Here is a 20728-nt window from a genome sequence, read left to right on the forward strand (position 1 = left end):
CAAACAAGAGCTGCTGCAGGTAGAGCCCTTCTGGGGCAGGATGACCACTCCAACTCTCAATTAATGGCTTAAGAATTCTTTCAGCTGATCCCAGAGGAAGCATGAATACGACTCCAGAAAAACAGTACAGCTGGGCACCTTGTTGGAAATGACAAGGGCAAGAGGAAAGGGTCTCCCTAGCCTGGTTACCTGTGTCATGAAGGACGCGCTTTTCCGCGTGGAAGGACACTGGGAAGTGACTGGTGTTGGTGATCTTGATGATGTGTGTTCGGACGTCACCAAGGATGATGTAGCCAAAGTCCAGGATATACTCTGGCAGCTGGACTCTGAAACAGTTAAAAGGCTCTCCTTACCAGTCACTTTTCCAAAAGAGTGATTTTGCTGTTCTCTTCTGTCCCCTGTCATAATTCTGTCCTTGAGAGAAGAGAAGAACCACCCTCTGGAGAGGAGACTAGGAACAAGAAACTCCCCCACACCCAGGAGTCCACACTGCTGTTTCAGTCATTATCTAAAGACACATGCAGCATGGGCCCTCATGAACCTGAAACCCAGGCTCTCCATTAGGCAAAGCCAGAAGTTTCTGACTTTCATAGGCAGAGACCTTCTGGTTGGCTGGATGCTAGAGGATGGCAGGTGCAGGAGGCGAGTAGATTTCATTTCTAGATGATCAACCACTAATTAATTCAGGCCGTGCTCTGGTGAGCAACACCGTTTTCTCTGCTGCCCTCTGAAAAAGCCCGAAACAGAAGGACACTCACTTGGCTAGTTTGCAATGACTCCGATGGCTAAAGTCATCTGTGGAATCGGGGATAATTGTTTTCTGATGTTCTGTGGCATAGCCTTGGACTATAAGTCGTTCTACTTCCATCTGGAGCTGAGGACTTAACTGGAGTAAGGGAGTAAGGAAGAACAGCAAGTGAGCAATTTCTTGTAGAACATGCATTCTCAGTGGGGGTAGATCACCTCTAAGCGGGACAGAATTGCTTCATGGAAGGGGTAATGAAAAAAAATTGTAGATACTACATTGATTCATGGCCTTCCAAAGGGCACAGTACATAAACAGATATACAGTATATGTGTGGTATTAAAATTTTCATGGGGGTGGTGGGTTGGGTAAAGAAACTGGCATATCCACATCATGGAATACTACTCAACAATGAAAAATAAAGAACTATTGATATTGATGGATCTCAAGGGCATTACGCTCAATGAAAAAGGTTACATACTGTATGATTCTGTTTACATAATATTCTTGAAATAACGGAAGTATAGAGACAGAGAACTATAGTGGTTGCCAAGGGTAAGGGATGGGAGATTGGCATGGCTATAAAGAAGGAGCTTATCAGGCCAAATACAAATGAAAAATAAGAGGGTGAATTCTCCTTGTTGAAAATAAGGGGAGAGACTTTGAGAGACTTCTCCCCGCTCCCTTTTCCTAGAACAATTACTTTAGAAAACTTGTGAGTTCTTTCTCTGTTTTTCTGAAATGCGTATAAATCTTTTTAAAGCCTACACAAGCCTCTGGTCAGCTTTACGACCCAGGAGTATCTTCCTCAAGACGTCAGGAACCTTCTCTTTGAAATGCGATCATCAAGTAAGATAGAGGCCCCATCTCCCAGTTTCTGACAGGCTAGGAGCCTGACTTCAGAGGGCTCTATCCTACACGAGAGTTTCCCCTCTGGATAAAGCCAATTACCCAACACAGATGGTCACCCTGATTACCACATGAATTCAGGATGAATTATGTGTGACAGATGGTGCTGTCAAGTTCTCTTACTTAAGGACTAGTTATAGCTAGTTATAGTTCTTACTTAAGGACTAGTGTTTATCTCCAGAACATGTATGTAATAGGTCGTATGTTTGGTTATATAAAAGGATGAGACTTCTTTCTGTCTTTGCAATCTCTTAGTGAACTGCCTGTAATGTGGATCACATTCTGGTTTAATGCTTATTCAACAATAAAATTGTTTTCTTTCTCTTCTCCCTCTGTGGAGAGATTTTCTGGGTTGGAAAAAAATTTTGCTTTTAATTCTACTTCCTCAAGCACAAGGGATCTTTGTGGTGGTGGAACAGTTCTGTACCTTAATTGTGGTGGGGGTTATACAAACCTACACGTACAAAAAAATTACATGGACCCACACACACAAATGAGCGCCTATAAAACTGAAATCTGAATAAGCTCTGTGGCTTGTACCAACGACAATTTCCCAGTTTTGATATTGTTGTACCATGTCTTACAAGTTACATAAGATGTTACCATTGGGGAAAACAATTTTTTGGGGGCCACGTCCTGTGAATCTATAATTATTTCAAAATAAAAAGTTAAAAAATTTTAACATCAAACTATTCAAAGAGATTATTTTTTATATATGATAAGAATATTTCATGGGGTGTTAGGAAAAAAAAATGTCTTGGGAGGTGATGGTGAAAAAAGGCTGAGAAATATTGTTCCTGAAGACTCAAACCTTAAGTCCGGGGCCAAGTGGGGAAGGTTAATGTGTGGGGTGGCCCGTAAGGAGACCACGGGAAGTGATGGGTTAGTGGGGGAGCAGCATGCATCACCAACAGGTGTGTCCAGTCATCCCGGCGTAAGCAAAGCACACCCTACGCTTGCTCCCAGCCAGGAGAGGTTGCCTGCCTACTTGTGCCTGAGGACGAGCTCGCTCTGCCTGAGCCTTCAGCACGTTCTCAGAAGCCTCACCCCAGTCTGGAGTGGCCACCAGAGACAGCCGTGCTAAGGCTCTGCTGAGGAGCCACCTGGGAACGTGGTGAGCAGAGTGGAGACACACTGCTGCCCCGTACGGACAGCTGGGGGCCCAAGGGGAGAGGACAGAGGATAAGAACATGGTCTTAGGAGTTGGACAGGCCTGGATTCAGATCCTAGCTCTGCAGCCTGCCTGGGGACCTGCACTTCACTTCCACAAATCCTGTCACACTGTGAAATTAAGACAAGAGTGGCACCATAGAGCTCCCCCCATTGTGGGAGGGGTTATGAAATAATAATGCAGGTCTGTAGCATGACACAGGCCTGGGCAACAGTTCAATAAATGGTAGCTCATGTTATTAATTATGATCATCCTTGGAGCTAAGGTGCACTTTCAGCTTCTGCAAAACAAGTCATTGCTGGTGGCCTTTGGGGCTCCCAGTCTCCCCAGTGACACTGCTCTTCACCAGCCTAAGGGCTCTCTAGCTACGTAAGTAATTCTTCCTTGGGACCATATTCTCATGCATATTTGCATTTTAAAAGATGAACACAGGGAGAAAGCAGGCTTCATGGTCAGGAATGGACTGTTAAAAGAAGAACTTCAGGGAATGGTGAGGGAGAACATTTTGGGATTTTGTTTTTACTTTCTACCACGAGGGGAGCCTTTATTTACAAGCTGGGTTATTCTGTCCCTTGAAAGACCAACTCTTGGCTTGGGTCCCACCTCGGAAGCACCACACTGAACCTCTTCTGCTGCCCCGCCCTGACTTAGCTCGTGGAGACCAGAGGGCTCTACTCTGAATTGACCCTTCCCCCTGCTCACTCAGTACACTCCCCAGGGAATCTCACCATTTCCTGTGATCACAGTGACCAACTGGTGACTCAAAGTACTTTCTCCGGCCTATCTCTCTTCTCAGGTCCATAGCACTGGGTTCAGCTCCCTGTTGGAGCCTCACTTGGATGATGCTCAGAAATCTCATGTACAATAACGAACCATCAGAACTCATTTCCCTTTCTCCCCTCCTCCAAACATGCTTCTCCTCCTGAGTTTCCCATCTCAGCGCCCCCTCCTTATTTTGTCACCCAAGCAAGACAATGGGGGGGTCACCTCTGCTTCACCCCTACATCCAACCAATCCCTCAACACTGACCATTCCACCTCCAGAGTATTTCTTGAACCTACCTGATTCTCCCCACCTCCTGCGTCATCACCCTTGTTTACACGACCATCACCTCTCATCTAGAGTTAGTCACCCCATCAGCTTTTAAAAAACTGAGCACATCTCAGCACATCTACTCTCATTCCCTGCAAGCCCCTGAGAGCTTCTCAGAGCTCCACAAGGCAGCCAGAGAGATTTTTTTTTTAAATGGAAGTCTGATTACCCAAGGCTCCACTTGAAACACTTCAGTGACCTGCTGTTGCCCTCAGAATAAAGCTCGAAACCCTTAATAGGTTCCCTAGGGGGCCCCTTACCTCTCCCCTTTCTTTGCTGTAGCTACATCTTTTTCTCCTTTCTGTTCCTCGAGATACCATGTCCTTCCTGCCCCTGGGCCTTTGCACCTACTGTTCTTCTGCCACATTCATTCTGTGCAGGGTGAAGCTAATCTTACCTCAGAAGATTCATCCTCAGGCATTTCCTCAGTTGTCTCTAAGTGAATGAGTGTTTCATATTTGTTGTGTTCTTTTTCTAGGTTTTTTCTGGCTTGATTTAAAAAGGTTTCATACTTTTCATTTCCTGTGGGATTGGAAGGAGAAAGAAATCAGGATGATTAGAAATATATGAATTATGCCTACAACACAGACTGTCAGCTCAGGGTCCATAGAGTGAGAAGGGAAGTGAACTTCTTGGTGCTTTATCTGCCATGTTTTCATGTTTTCTCCGCCTCAGAGGGAAACGGAGTTTTTGAGTGAGTTCAGTCTGTATCAGAGACCCCATGGAGTTTAATGAGATTATGCTGTAGTAAGCTCCCAGCTGGTTCTCAAGAACTTGATGGTAGTAACATCCCACGTTACTTATAAGGTGATCAAGCAGATCCCAGCTTCCTTGATGCTTTCCTGGGTCTAGCACTGAACACCGCATGAACTGGGAGCCCCCTCCATGCTGGACACACTCTGATGGCCGGTCATCCTTTAAGTCACTTTGCATGTTTATTAAATCTCAGTAAACAAAAGGACTATATTTGCAGCTATAACTGTAACTAAACAGGTTTCAATCCCCCGAATCAGGGATGTAGGCAATCGGTGGAGAGATTTCAGACACCAAGTTCACCAGTAAGCCAGTGCAAATTCAAATGTTTGAGGGACGAGGTAGGCAGAGAAATTAAAGTGCCTACTCTGGAATAATAGGAAGCACTGGACTCGAAATGAACTGGAGCACAGGAGACCCAACTAGAAGTATTCAGAACTAATAGTATTCAGATGTACATTCTCTGAAAGCCCTCTGCTGGCCAAATGTGGCTACTGCCTTAAAGAGGCCCGCTGGGCAGTGGGTTTTCAACCAAGTGGCAAAGGCTTTCCCTCCTGACACTTTTATATGGAGCTGGACTAAGCTCTGTCTGGCTGGAACTCTAGATGCTAGAGTGTAACATGGTCTTAAATGTACTAATATTTGTGTTTGTATTTTCAGGGAGCAGTCAGGATGTCATGGGTGATCATCAACAGGCAAGCCAGTGATTTGGGGCACAGTGATTTGGGAGGGGGAAAGGCTGGGTAGGAGGGCTTAGTCTGAAGCTGTCTGTGGAACAAAGATTTCAAGGAGCTTGAATGAGTCACAAAGAAGAATGAGAACTTTGTCTTAACCCTTGATCTTGCACCCCATGTCAGGAAGAAGGAGCCAGAGAGTGCATGGCTAAGACAGCTGCTCAGCTGAGCTTTGGGATTTGCCAAGATGGAAGTCTTCGGGCCCAGAGGGATGGCTCCAAGGGCTCGATGGTACCAGAGAAACCTCAGCTAAGCATGTGGGCAGACAACTAATCAAAGTCTATATTAGCCTCTAAACTGTGTAATGCCAACACACGGAAGGGGTCAGAACCTTGGTTGCCTTTCTGTACAGTTTTTATTTTAGGATTTCTACTCATTGGAGTAAAATCAGCCTTCACCTCTCAATGGCCATCTGTGAATGTGCCACAATAAGGACAATTCAGGTAGAGACTGTAGCTGGAAGGAACGTGTGCTGGAGGAAAAGGCCTTTCAAAGGGCAACTTCCTGATCCCTCTATATGCAATTCACTGATGGCAAAATTGGTCAAGGGTCTTAATTTTGGTACTGTCATGGACCATATCCTGTCTCATTAAACTCAGGTCACCAGGTCAATTTCAACTCGATTTTTTTTTTTTTTTTTTTGCAATTGAGGAATCACACAGAAGGAAACCAGTGAGGACTGCCAAGCAACCTTCAAATAAACAAAGCAGAATGCATTTTTCATTCCCCAGTGGGGAAATACTATAGTGGGTAGTAATACCGTGGAGTTTCCTGGGGAGATCGAGGCAGATTCGGGGAAAGATACCCTCTCCACGCAGAGTGATATTTTCTGGGTCCAGGTGGGCAATCTGTATCCGGAAACTCCTCTGAAAGACCTCAGGTACTCCAGGTAAGTAGTACACCTTCAACACCTGCTCTTGCTGTGAACTGATAAAACCCTACGTAGCAGAAAGACCGAAGAGAACGTTAATATTTACAATGGATCCTGCTTCTGGAGACTTAATGGATAGGACAGTCCCACAGGCCTATTGTGCTGGTTATTCTCCATTTATTCATATGAAGCTATGCTAAAATGACAACTAAGCAATAGAACAGTTAGGTAGTATATGTGAACGGTTATTTCATAAAAGAGGAAAGATGAATGGCAAATAAATGCAGTAAAAGATGCTCATCCTCATAAACAACCAGGGAAATGAAACTAGGACTGTGATGAATTTTTTTTAAACCACATATTGCCAAAAAGGACCACATTTTGGTGAGAATATGTAACAAAAGACACATATACGTCTGGTGGGAATGTCAATGGGGAAAAAAAAAACACAGTGAAAAATGTTTTAGCGCCATCTTATCAAAATTGGACATATGCAAAGCCCACGACCCAGGAATTTCACTCCTAGGAAAATTCCCCAAGACAATGCTTCCATCTGCACACCAGGAGACAGGTATGAGAATATTTGTAGAGGATTGTTTCCAACAGCAAAATTTTAGGAGGGAAAAATCCCAAATGTGCTTTGACAGGAAAAAGAAAGACTGCTTTCAATAGTTATAAAGAGATATCATTTAATGGTGAAAATAAATGAACTACAGCTACATGCAACAATGTGCACTAGTCTTAGAAACATAATATTGGATGAAAAAAAGCAAAAGGTACAAGATTACATTACCGGTGCCATTTTCATAAAACTCAAGATAAAGACAAATCTGATAAAACAAAATTTCCAAGTTTTGGGATCAAGTATATGTATCTGTTTTGTTTTACTATGCTATGCCATCCCCAGTGCCAGGAAAATACCTGGACATAGTGGGTGCTTATAAGTTTGGAAAAATTCATCAACCAAAAGCAGTTTAAGGATGCATCCATGCATGATAAAACTGTACTTTAAAAAGGAAAGGATTAATCCAAGTGGGGAGGAGGCGCTTGGCTTCAAGGAATTACAAGGGAAGTGTGAGAACGTAAGTGGAAACAAACCATTCTTATAATCATGAAAAAAACCCTACAGGGTTATACTGTCTTGTTCACAGTGGAACCGCTGGTTACTGTTCGGTGCCTAGCTCACGCAAGACTCAATAAATCCTTGTTTAATAAATGAGTAAAGTGCTTGGGTTTATGTATTTATTGCTTCTGAGAACCCTTTATTTTTAGTTTAAAAAAAAAAATCACACCCATCATCCTGGCGGTGAATGTCTAGCATAATCTCGCATGCCACGGGGGTGTGGCTTGCAGGTTTGAACTTGGGTCCTTCCTACCATTGCCCCACAGCCATCGTGGGCGAGGAGGCTACTTACCGAGAAGGGCAGGATTAGGGGCACTCCGGGCAGAAGGTTGTCTGGTGAAGACAGGTGGTCAGTCAGAACCTTGAACTCAAAGCCAACTTTCCCAGTGTTCCTCAGTGTGATCTCATTCTCTGTGACGTGGTTGAACAGCTTGAGAGAAGAAGGGGAACTGCTGTCAGCCACCCTTTGGGATGCTGTTATCATCCTGGCAAAGGCGGGTGGACAAACAAGCCTCACAGACACGGATTTCAGTTTTCATGATCTAGACGCGGGCCAATACACATTTCGCTGTCACCACAAGGTGGCTGCTGGAGAGGGAGGAGCACCAGGCCCTGGAAACCTGGCTCCACGTTAGCTCTTCTGATGACCAGTTCAGGTTAGCGGGGCTGTGTGTGGGGGTGTCTAACCCTCTGCACCTCAGCTGCTTCACCACAAAGAACTCATAATGGAGGGTCGTAAAAGTAATCTTTCCTATACTAATATTTGTTGATTTTTTGTATAAGATTTGCGTTCAGAATTAGGATTTTTCTATTTATATGGAGAGACATGGGAGTAACAGGCGAGACGTATTTTTTCCTGAGACTTTACTAACACAGTTCAGCAGCTAATCAGCAGGTCCAATAACCACAAACTGAGGCCACTTTGGGGGTTCTCAGGATAAGCTAGGGCAAGGCCTGGCTGCTACAAAGAATACACTCTGAGCTGAGCCAGAATTACTTGCCCAGAAGACCCTGGAGATAAGAATGAAAGAGAATTCTATTTGGTCAACTCCATGGACAAAGTCTCAATAGGTGTCGGATGAATTTGCTTTTAGGCACAATCCTTAATGTACAAACACACATGCACACCCAGAATTCAGTAATTATACATGCAGTAGCTATATAATGGGGGGAGGTGTCTAATTCCCATTATAATTTGGTAGGAGATATGGTTTTTGAGTACATAATACAAATCTAATTGGGAAAAGAAGATGTACAGGCATAGAATTAACTATTATTCCAAAACAAAAATTAGAATGTACATTATTTTATGGCAAAGAATATACTTAAGTATATCTTTTTTTTTTGAGATTTTATTTATTTATTTGAGAGAGAGAGAATGAGAGATAGAGAGCATGAGAGGGAAGAGGGTCAGAGGGAGAAGCAGACTCCCTGCTGAGCAGGGAGCCCGATGCGGGACTCGATCCCGGGACTCCAGGATCATGACCTGAGCCGAAGGCAGTCGCTTAACCAACTGAGCCACCCAGGTGACCTTAAGTATATTCTTAAGAGAGAGAGAATGCAAAGAGAAAAAAAACTGGAGGAGGGAGCTGAGTTGAGTCTTACAGTATGTGGAGATTTGGGGTTGGAAGAGTAGAGAAGAGGGATAATATAAGAGGAAGTACTGAGGCAGGAAGGGCTGGGAAGGAGTAGGGTCGGTGGATAAACCAGTTTGTCCACAAATGGATGAATGGGCTCTAATGGGAAGAAATGAAATTTAATGTGTAAGGAGCATCAGTTAATAGAGGGGCTTAGGAGACCCTCACCCAGGTGGAGGAGCTTGGCTCTGATCCAATGGGTGACAGAGAAAGGGACTCAGGATTGGAGGCTTCCCTGACCCATGCACAGGACTGACACTTTATTAAATGACCACAACCACCTGGGGAGACAGGCACTGCTACCCTATTTTATAGATGAGGGGTCCTGCGGCTTGGAGAGGTCAGGTGATATGCTTAAGGTTCCGGAGTCCGTAGGAAGTCAAACTGGGGTGACATCCCAGTTCTTCTGACTACAAAACCATGCTCTTTTCTCAATACTATGCTGCCTTCCCAAATGCTGCTGGGGTTGACTGTTCTGGGACTGAGAGGATGAAAATGCAGTTTGGGGAAAGTCTATGTAGCAGTGCTGTCTAGACGGGTTAGTGGCAGAAGCTATGAATGTGGTGTAATCCCTTCTTCCATGGGGTCCTCGGCATCACCTGGGAGCTTGATAGAAATGCTCGATAGAGTCTGAGGCTCCACCCCAGACCTACTGAATCAGAATCTGCACTGGAACCAGATTCCCAGGTGACTCATATGCACAGTATGGTTTGAGAAGATCTGCTGTCCTATCTCAGGCATGGCTTGAGAAGCCCCGGCGCTGTGAGAACCTCAGTGGCCATGGTAAGGACGGGGAGGCGACAGAGAGAGTTCAGTGGCAAATGCCTTGGAGACTGTAAACTTATGGGGCTGAGAAGGTGGTAGTGCTGTTGAAAGAGAAGGAGGTCGGTATGGGCTTCTGGATTGAGAGGGAAGGCGTCTAACATGCTGAATTCCAGGAGACAGAGAAGCAAGCGAAAATGCCTGGCCAGCAGTTGGCGGTGGGATGATCAGGGTTAGGGAGGTGGATCAGAGATCAAGGTTAGGGGTGGTGGTGAGACTGTGATGATCCAGGGTTCCAGGAGAGGTTAGAGCGCAGAACTGTGTGCGATGTTTAAGGTGAAACCGGGAAATCTCCTCCCTGTAGTTGGCAATACCTGCAATCCATAGTTAATATCCTTGGTGTCAAAGGAATAGTTGACCAGGGATGCCTCTCCCCTCAGCATTATCTCATAGGTGGGCCCTCCTTCCACTTCGCACAGGGCTTTAGCCTGTGCAATGATATCACAGTGTCCATAGAAGGTGAAGGATATCTGGTGGCTACTATGCGGCCGCAGCACTCCGTAGAGGGGCAGAATATCAAACACCTGTAATACCAAACACCTGTAAGTCATTCTGTAGGAGAGCATCAAAATTGGGATGGAGGGTCTGCAAAGAGTAGGTTAAGCTTTAGTCAATTTACAGGTTAATTCCTGACTTTAATTTGTTTGACTCCATGAAAGATGACTAGCCCAGGACACTGCACATAAATGATGATAATAGGGGGTGTAGTGGCCTGGCAAGATTTAAATTTCCAACTTGGGGCAAGTGCTCAGTAAGAAGAGTCAGTATCACATGACTTCAGGGCCCATGACGTGTTACTTACTTCTTCTATCCCCATGGAAAGCATTTCTTCTCGCTCAAAGATCCATGGGGGTTCCTGAAACTCCACCTGGCTCAGATTTGGGTCTGTTTTTTCTGTTTCAGCAGAGTTAAGTTTTAATCCCTAGAAATTAGAGGTGTGCGGAAAAGCTAGTAAGCATTCACAATGGGTCATCAATGTGCTCCTCCCCACTCAGTGAGAGAAAACTGAAGTATATTATTTATACCTTAAAAATAGTACATTTTTTTTCCTATGGAGATCATTGGACAAGTGCCCAAAATATATGTACAAAGATGTTTACTGCAGTACTACTTATAATAGCAAAACTTTGGAAGCAAACTAAATGCCTATCAACAGGGGATCACTTTAAATGGAGAGTGTGTGGTGCCTCCATCCATGGAGGATAATTCAGTGTATATTTATGGACTGGGAATCATATGCACAACATATTATTGAGTGAAAAAGCAGTTCCATTAATGTACAATTACATATGCCCACCTGAATGTATAAGCATGTGCAAATTCATTCAGAGATTTGTATATGCAAACAGTTAGCTGGGAGGTTGCTAAAATTTCAGTAGCACTTTTCTATAAATGGTGGCATTTTGAGGATTATTGCTTTCCTTTTTCTGTATTCTTCAGTTTTCTAGAACAAACCTCTTTGAACATAGAAAAAAAGAAAACCTTTAAAAGACAAGTGCTTTACATCCATATATGTATTCTAAAAAATCCAGAAAATACAGAAAGCTTCAAAGAGAGAAATATAAATCAATTACTAAGTTATACTATAGATGTATGTATATATGTGTGTGTATATAATGTGTTTATATAAGGATATGCATTTGTATTCTGACTTGTCAGTTGATATGAGTGCTGCCTTTCCATGTGACAAAATATTCTTCACAAGCATCATCTAAAATACTTTTAAAAAACAGAACATGTGGCCAACAGGTAAGTGATAAGATGATCAACATCACTCATCGTCAGGGAAATGCAAATCAAAATCACAATAAGCTATTACCTCATACCTGTCAGAATGGCTAAAATAAAAAACACAAGCAACAAGTGTTGGTGACGATGTGGAGAAAAAGGAACCTTCATGCACTGTTGGTGGGAATGCAAACTGGTGCAGCCACTGCGGGAAAAAAGTGTGGAGGTTCCTCAAAGATTAAAAATAGAATCATCATATAATCCAGTAATGCCACTACTGGGTATTTACCTAAAGAATATGAAAACACTAATTCAAAAGGATATATGCACCCCTATGTTTATTGCAGCATTATTTACAATAGCCAAATTATGGAAGCAGCCCAAGAATCCATTGATAGATGAATGCATAAAGAAGAGGTGGTATATATACCACGAATGGAATATAACTCAGCCACGAAAAGGAATCACTTTTTGCCATTTGCAACAACATGGAATGACCTTGAGAGTATAATGCTAAGTGAGATAAGTCAGTTAGAGAAAGGCAAATACCATATGATTTCACTCCTATTTGGAATTTAAGAAACAAAGCAAACGAACAAAGAAAAAGAGGAGACAAACCAAGAAAAAGACTTTAACCACAGAGAACAAACAGGTGGTTACCAGAGGGGAGATGGGTGGGAGGATGGGTGAAATAGGGGTTGGGGACTAAGAGGACACTTCATATGATGAGCACTGTGTAATATATGTCTAGACTTGTTGAATCACACTATATTGTATACCTGAAACTAATATAACACTGTATGTTAACTCTGCTGGAATTAAAATAAAATAAAAAATAAATATTGAACATGTATTTTTTACTTTATGTATCAGAGACTGTTATCAATCAGTGTTAGAGAACTTCCTCATTTTTTAAAAAAGATTTTATAGTATTGCCTTGTGCAGATACAATTTGGTTTATTCAGCCAGTCTCCTATTGGTGGGGTAAAATTGTTTCCAATTTTTCTTGCTTTTACCACCAAAGCTGCAGTGTACAAGGAGAGTTACGTGTCTATGAGAATGTAAAGGTGTACCTGGAGAAGAATATCCTAGCAGAGGAACTGTGCATTTTAAATTTTGATACACTCTCCAAAGTGTATGTCATGGAGGCTATGCCAATTCCTAATTTACCTACAAAGTATGAAAATGCTTGCTTACTCCCACCTGCCACTACTGAGACAAACCCTATTTTAAAAGATTGTATATTGTCCATAGATATACAGTCATTTATTTTTCTAATTTTTTGCCATTTCTAAAGTGTTGTGACAAACACCTTTGTACCTAAATCTTTTTATCTCCAATGATTTCCTTAGGCCATCCATCTAGAAGGGGAATTTAAAGGTATGAATTTTTAAAGTCCCTTGAGCTCCCCTTTGTTTTTACTGTGGAATGACTGAGGAAAATCTTTCTCCTTTTGTAGGCTCTATCTAGGGGCTGAGAAGAATGCCATGGTTTTGAGGTAACAAGCATTTTCATTAGAGAGAAAAATTTATGTGCTGTGGTGGGTGGCTCTCACTGGGATGCTGGCTCTGGGGGTGTTTGATTGGGAAGTGACCTGGATGATGTTCCCTAGCCTCATCCCACCCAAACCCCAGTGTGACACTTGCCATTGCTCCTGCCTCTGTTTTTGTTTTAGAGGAAGGGCCCTCGACTTGCCAAGCCACGCTGTGGAGAGGAAAACGTACATCTGAGATGACCATGGTGGGCACTTGTACTTTCTTGTATTCTCTTTCTTCGCACCCAGTATCTTCATCCGTGAAGACAGTCCTGGAGAGTTGAATGAAATGTGTTGAATCACTCATTCGGCAACCATCACAACACATTCTTCAGCTAGGCAGTGCTCTGTTACTCCCTGCCCCCAAACATGGACGCTGGGGCACTGGGTTGGCCAATTTTCCATAGGCTCCAACCCTCCTTTCCTGGCCGACCGAGCCAATGTCCAAATAACGAGAAATTGTGGGAAGCTCTAGCAATTCTTCAGACAATTTGCTGTGTCCCCAGTGCTCAAGGTTAAGTTTCATTATTTACTGGAGCATTTTATTGTGAGGATATACTATTTGGCCAACTGCCATATCCTTTTCTGCTTGCTACCCCTGACCTGACCCTGGCTGCAAACCCTGGACAGATGGAGAAAGGGCAATGTGATGGGAAGGGCTTAGTCCTCCAGGACTCAGGAGGCTGTGACTTCCTGAAAGTAGAAATGATTTTCCACTCTATCTCAGATGCACAGTCCAGGGCGTCATGCACAGAAAGCACTCCCTAAACTGTTGACTAGTGAGTGGCTGGATGAACAAATAAGGGGTGAGTTAGAGAATGAAAGTCAGTGTGGAGGAAAAAAATTGCTATTTTAAAAAACTCCATTCTGGCTTTGCCTTTGCACTTACTTAACGAAATCATTTAGATCCATCTTGGGGGACTCTATCGCTGGCACCGCTGGTGAGCTGGCAGAAGCGGAGGTTACTGGGATGGACTCCACCTGGGACAGGGGGGCACTGTAGGCCTTCCTTGGCCATGACACGAACCTACAAAGGCGGGGAGGGGGGCGGGTGGACAGAGGCAAATGTTATTTTGCCAACCAGTGCTCGGTGGGAAAGTGCAGGGAAGAGCAGAGACAAGGAGCCCAAATGGTTGGTTATCCAAATCTACCAAGCTTTCGAAATTGAAGGAACGTAGGTGCGGGGAGGCAGCCTGGCTCCCTATCCCGCTGGGTGGCTGACATTGTTTGTTATTGGAGATCCCGCCTCTGAAGCCATGCCTCTTTGAAGCAGATGCATCGGCAATCAAAGCTTAAGTCAGGCACTTGTGTTACAAAAAAAAGAAGCAGCCACCACCACCAGTCAGGACTGCACTGCACCTCCACCCCACTCCCTAAGGCTTTGGAGAAGAGCGCAAAAGCTCATTTCATCTTCTTCCATGAGCTTCCATTTTGGTTTTTTCCAGGCCCGCCGTCTTGAGTTGACTTTATCTTAGGCTGAAACCACACCATTTTCAGCTGAGGGCCCATGTTGGGCTGGGGGCTGGGAAGCTCATTAAAATAAAGATTCCTGAACCCCATTCTTGGGTAAATTCTGATTCGGCAGGTCTCAGACAGGGCCCAGGAATTAGATTTTTAACAGCCTTCCCAGGTGATTCTAATATACAGCCAGATTTAGGACCCACGGTGGGTAGGAATGGCAACAAGATGGCTAAGGACTGGAGCTGATAATTAATAGGAGGGTATCACTCAGCCTTCCCAGCTAGGGACAGTGCAAATCAGCAGAGGACGATTCGGAGCACTCACTAAATCACCCCAGGTCAGCGGAGACACCTGGGGAGACTCTGCCGAGCTGCCCCACATAACAGCACTCTGTCATCCAACATGTGCACACTCCTGGGATGAACGGGGGGGAAAAAAAGCATATGGGAATATCTGTAAAGCAAAACTTGAAAGCTGTAGCGTGTCTGCAGACCTGAGGAAAAACAACACCTCCGCTAATCATGATACCTGAACAACTGGAAGGGAGAGGAAACAAAGGAGGCTGGGAGAGCAGCCCTACTGCAAACAGACGGAGCCACAGGAGAATGTGAAACCTCTGTCATAATGAAGGCTTTAATTTACCATTCAAAGAAAAAACCTGCTCCAAAAAATTGAAAGAGAATGTTGGTGGTTTGGGAGGATCAGATTTCATTGTACCCTCAGGATCCGATGATTACTTTCCTGTTATGCTGACCCCAACAGGATTAAGTTCAGTTATTTTTAAAAGAGAGTACATAGCAAACAAGGAAAATCAGTATTGCTCCAATTCCAGAGCTCCCCATATTAGCGTCCCCAGAGCAGCCAGGGAAGAACCCCTCCCTTTAGCTGTGACAGATCACGTGAACGTCAGACACCCTGTCCGTTGGCCACACTGGTTTGGGCCCAGCAGTTCCCTCCTCCTATTTTATTTTCGACTCTTGGGTAAGTTAGGATTAATACTCTCTTTTGTGCTGCAGATTTAAAAAGTTCACGAGTCTTGTTTGCTGTTCTCCCTTCACTGGAAGTAGGGCCGCATCCTAATAACGCCCCCGAACATGCTTGTGTTGCAGTTAAGACGTTGTGCCGTGGTTCAGATGATATGCGGAGACCGAAGGGTTGTGTGGTGGTTATGTGCTGGTGTCGGAACAGGCAGCCTGGGTCTCAGGGTGGAGTGGGGGTGGGGGGGGGGGCGTGTGTGTGTGTGGGGGAGCAGCCTTGCAGTAGACACAGTGACTTCTAATCCAATGATTCATTGCACCTGGATTCTGGGAGTGTCCCTAGGAAGGGTGAAAACCACCACTGGCTGGAAAAAAGGTGTTTGGCTCATATGCTATATATATATAAATTTAAAATAACGGCTGTAGCAGTTGTAGTTGGCATACTGTTTAGATCTCTTTCACCAGGACGATGCACCCATTCACTAGGTGCTCTGGGTGTTGGCTGCCCCTTTCTCTGGCTCAGTGGGAGTTGCCTGGAAGGTTATGCCCTCCCACGCCCTCCCTCCCCTTAGGGTAGGAACTGCAGGCCAGGATGGCTAGATGAGAGTGAGGGCTCTACGTGCCACAAACTCAGAGGCAATTTACACCCCAGAGCTCCCCATGGGGTCAGGCAGATCCCCTAGTTCTCCCCTCAGCCTGTCTCATTTTTCTTACAGTTTCTCCGGAGAGCCTCCCTCGATAAAGCACCTGCCCAAGAATCACCATCTCAGGCTCTGTTTCTAGGGAGACCACCGCAGCATTATATGATTCCAAAGATAAGAAGGCCAAATCTTGCTTCAAGGGACTCAGAGGCCAGTGGGTCAGAGTCAGAGACATAGTAATGGGTATCATTCAGGATACAAGTGCTCTGATGGCAAGACATGCAGAGTGCACAGTGGTTCAGTTCAAGGCTGGGGCGGGGGCCGGGGGGTGGGTTAGAAAGCCAGGGTTTGAACTCTGGCTTCCCCATTCACACACTACGTGACCTGGGTACTGTGTGGGTGATAGAATCCTTCTCATCTGATTGCTTGAGGCTTAATATGCAGAACCCTCAGCAGGGTGCCTGAGTCAGGGTAAAAGTCCAATGCCCTGAGCTGCTCTTGAGCTGGGGCTAAGCGGGGGAACACCTTCATTGTTGGAATTCAGATGAATTCCCTCCCTTCCTCTACCTCCACTCATCACAAACCTGCTCCAGATTAGATCGGCCCTTGTTTTCTATCTCATGTTAAAAGTAGGCAAATTCCTGAGCCCCTCCAGGCACAAACAAAGTCCCAGCCACGTTTCCTTATTTATTGCCTGGCTTTGTGGTCTTACAGTTGCTGAACCTCCCACGTTGAGAAGCAAATGACAGATGGGGCTGGCTCAGTGCCTTCCCTACCAGCTCGTCCCAGCTCTGCCACATGAGAAAGGGAAGCAAACTGCAGACACATACCCCTTATGAAAGCAGCCTGCCTTAGCCCTTTGACTTATGTCCCAGAATGCTTCCAACTGGTCACCTCTGCTAAGGGGGAAGTTGGTGGCACATCATTGATTAGCCGAAATTCAAGTTACCCAGAACTTTGGGGATAAAATCATATTTTTAAAGGTTCCCCAAAGGCGTTGCAATCGGAGCTTCTAGAACAGTGAAGCTGTTCTTCTCCCTGCAGCTGTCCATTGGAATCACCTGCTGAACTATAAGATCAACTGATGCCTGAGTCCCAACTGCAGACATTCTGATTTACTTGGAGTCAGGATATTTAAAAGCTTCCAACATGATTCTGCTGTGCACTCAAGGCTAAGAACCATGGACAAAGAAGATGGTGGCAAGAAGGTCACAAAAATTGGTGGTCAAACAAGAGCCATGCTATGGTCTGAATGTTTGTGTCCCCCCAGATTTCCCCTAACCTGTAAGGTGATGGCATTAGGAGGTGGGACCTCTGAGAGGTGATTAGGTCATGAGGACGGAGCCTTCCTGATTGGGATTTATGCCCTTATCCAGGAGAGCCCACAGAGCTAGCTCGGCCCTTCCACCTGTGAACATACAGCAGAAAGACACCATCTGTGAACCAGGAACCACTTCTCACCAGACAGACACCAAGCCTACCTAGGTGTGCCACTATCTGGGTTTCTCAGCTTCCAGAACTGTGAGAGATGGATATGTGTTGCTTGAAAACCACCCAGTCTCTGCTATTTTGTTATAGCAGTCCAAACAGACTACAAGAGGCCCGAGTTAAGTACCTGCAGCTAACACTACTCATCACTTACTCTCTACCAGGTACTATTTGAAACGCTCAATAAGGACTCCCTAATTAAATCTTCACAACAGCTCGATGAGGTAGGTATTGCGATGGTCCTTGGTCTTCAGATGACAAAACTGAAGCTCAGAGAGCTAGTAAGTGGCTGAGATAAGTTAGCCTGGCACCAAAGCTCACACTCTTAACCAACTTTGCTGGGTGGTCTACCTCCTTAACGGGTAAGGGCTTATCCTTGGTTACTTCTGCCACGCCAGGCCCATGGCAGTGACTTGCAGGATTTTTCACTTTAGGGGTAACTGGAAGCCACAACATAAAGAACATACAGTGTATTGTCTAGAACCTTTTTTTTTTTTGACGATGAGGGCTCCATCCTGATTGTAATCTAGGTAAGGAAAAGCAAGCCACAACTGACCTTGCCTTGAAGTGACATCCCACAAAGAGTTTTGTTGCAAGATGAGTAGTGGAGGTATGTACCCAGAATCTCCATGAAGCTCTCCAGAGGGATTTCTGTGAGAAATGGCCACTTCTATAAAAGCTCCAGAAGGTGTCCCCACTGCTACATACTCTTCGAAAGACGGCCAAACAGGTAGGTAGGCTGTGAATTCTCCCTTGTAATCAGTTTCAAAGCCCTTTAGAAATACTTTCAAAACAGGATGGTTTTTTCAAGTTCATTTCTTTTAATGTCTGGTCTTCAGTAGATGTAGCCAGCTTTGGGGGATTTTAATTAATATGAACACATAGATAAATCAAATAGACTCTTTTTAAGAATCAGATCACTAAATGAACCAAGCAGACATAACCCTAACTCAGGTTCAAATATGCACTGGTGCTTTCCACTGATTTCTTTAGAAGCCAGCTTCGCTCACACTGAATATCTACGAGGCTGGTACCCTCCGCTGGGGCTGGAGGCACCGGGAAAATGCCTTAAAAAGAATGAATCTATAATAAGGTGCCTAGAATTCTTCTGTAACAACATTAAAGCAGGATGAAAAGTTTCATTACACTCAAAACTGAAATGAAAAACAGCTCAGTTCATTTCTTCATGGGGTAACAGACGTGGTATCTCAGGAAATTGGATGAACTGACTGCAAACAGAAGTAGATGATACGATCCCTTCCGGTGATCACCTTCAAGTTACATATGAAATGAGCAAAAGGCCCACCCTCTTCAAAGGTCTCCTTCAAAGGTTTGGCCTTGATCTCTTGTGGGCCCACTACAAAGGAACTTGTTTCTGGAAGCTCAGACTTGAGAGATGGCTATAGTCTTCCCATCAGTCCCAGAGGTTAATCTGACCCCTTGGACAGATAAATTCTCTGGCCCATCATAGCAGGAGAGGAGATTCTAGGTGGATGGGCCATGGGTGGCCTGATGAGGAAGGCATGGGAAGCTTCTAGGGGCATCACCATGGAGTATAAGCAGGTCAACTGGAGGCTGACCTCATGCTGTTCTCTTTCACTAGGGGCTTCAAATTTACTAAGAAGGTCACACATTTATAATGGGGGTGATGCAACATTTGCTTTATTATTATAAAATCTGGAAATTTGGCCAAGGACACGTATAGAGGGAAAACCATCATCTCCAGGCCAAGAAGAGGGCCTAGAATGGATCCTTCCCTCATGGCCCACAGAAGGAACCAACCCTGCCAACACTTTGATCTCAGGTTTCTAGCTTCCAGAACTGTGAGAAAATGCATTTCTGTTGTTTTAGCCTTCCAGTCTGAGGTAAACTAGCAAACTAACATAAAATAGCACACTAATATAAACACTCAATGTTCCTTGGAACTTTCTCTGTGGGAATTCCTGTTAGCTTATCCATAACTCAAAATTAAAAAAAAAAAAAATATATATATATATATATTTAAATTGGCATTTTAGCCCACTGTGTTACTGGAAATGGAACTGTTTCCCTGCCATTTAAAAACAAATTCCCTTTTCCTGGTTTATGTGGCCACTTCCTTCTTTCTCAGCCTTCTTTGCTGAGTCCTCTAATTTTGCTTACTCTTCCAATCAGAGTCCCTTTTTGGGCCTCCTCGAATCACAGAATGCTAACCTGAGAAAGCACATATCCTGGTAACCCCAGCACCTCATCTGCAGGGTGGAAAGAAGATAGACCGAAGAAGACAAAACTGCACATCCTGCAAACTCCTTGCATGTTGTCACTGGACTGAGAAGAACTCAGATTTCCACCCTCATCTTTGCCATCCCCTGTTTCTGCCAGAAGTTCTTAAATGAACAGATGGGGCTAAGGGCCATCTGTAAATGCATTGTGAGGAGCTAAGTGTCTAAGACAGAGATTTACAAATCTGTTATTTTTTTTTTTTAAACGCATCCATGAAAGTCCTGTTCACTGGAAACTATTTCTGTTGTTCACTTGGTGTCATGTAGCACCCGACTACTCACCAGGTTGTGCTGAAGGAGCTCAATTCCTACACTGATTCTTGCTCTGTGGTGGGGGTGGGTACATATTCACGGAGCTTTATTGTCATCTTGTCCAGTCGCAGACCCTCTTTCTCCTACTACCACCAAATCTGGACTGTTCCCCTCCTCACACAACAGCACTATCACCAACCCACCTAGTTCCTTGAACCGAAAATCCAGCCACCAACCTTGATAGACCCTTTTCTTCCCCCTCATAACCAGCCCCTCAGCAAGTCCTATTCGGTCCTCCTCTAAAATACCTCTCACCTGCCTACAGACCACGACAGTTCTCACATTACTGAAGTCCTTGGTACCACAACTTATACATTTAGCTCATATTGGGGATCGCACTTGTCAATTTCTCTTTCCCATTCTTTCTCCTGACGCCAACCCAACAGCTACTCCAACTTGACTGCTGTCAAGCCCTGCTGTTACTTCTTGCTCGGGCCAACCTGATTCTTAGAGGCCAATATGGCATCCT

At 44.5% G+C, this 20728-nt stretch overlaps 1 protein-coding gene across 2 annotated transcripts in view; it reads right to left on the minus strand.

The window, feature by feature from the left end:
* HYDIN (HYDIN axonemal central pair apparatus protein) overlaps positions 1–20728 on the minus strand; it is a 342401-nt gene that overhangs the window by 119460 nt on the left and 202213 nt on the right. Inside the window, exons 24-32 of one of the 2 annotated variants that reach the window (XM_027618048.1) lie at positions 14009–14146; positions 13310–13391; positions 10660–10779; positions 10172–10381; positions 7691–7828; positions 6165–6342; positions 4315–4439; positions 759–886; positions 190–326 (exon numbers count right to left, since the gene is read on the minus strand). In XM_027618048.1, the coding sequence (XP_027473849.1) occupies positions 190–326; positions 759–886; positions 4315–4439; positions 6165–6342; positions 7691–7828; positions 10172–10381; positions 10660–10779; positions 13310–13391; positions 14009–14146 (1256 nt within the window). Of the gene's footprint in view, positions 1–189; positions 327–758; positions 887–4314; positions 4440–6164; positions 6343–7690; positions 7829–10171; positions 10382–10659; positions 10780–13231; positions 13392–14008; positions 14147–20728 lie in introns of both variants that reach the window. The other variant, XM_027618049.1, reaches the window with a different exon arrangement.

This window comes from Zalophus californianus, chromosome 17 (genome assembly GCF_009762305.2).
Source record: "Zalophus californianus isolate mZalCal1 chromosome 17, mZalCal1.pri.v2, whole genome shotgun sequence".
Classification (NCBI taxonomy): domain Eukaryota; kingdom Metazoa; phylum Chordata; class Mammalia; order Carnivora; family Otariidae; genus Zalophus; species Zalophus californianus.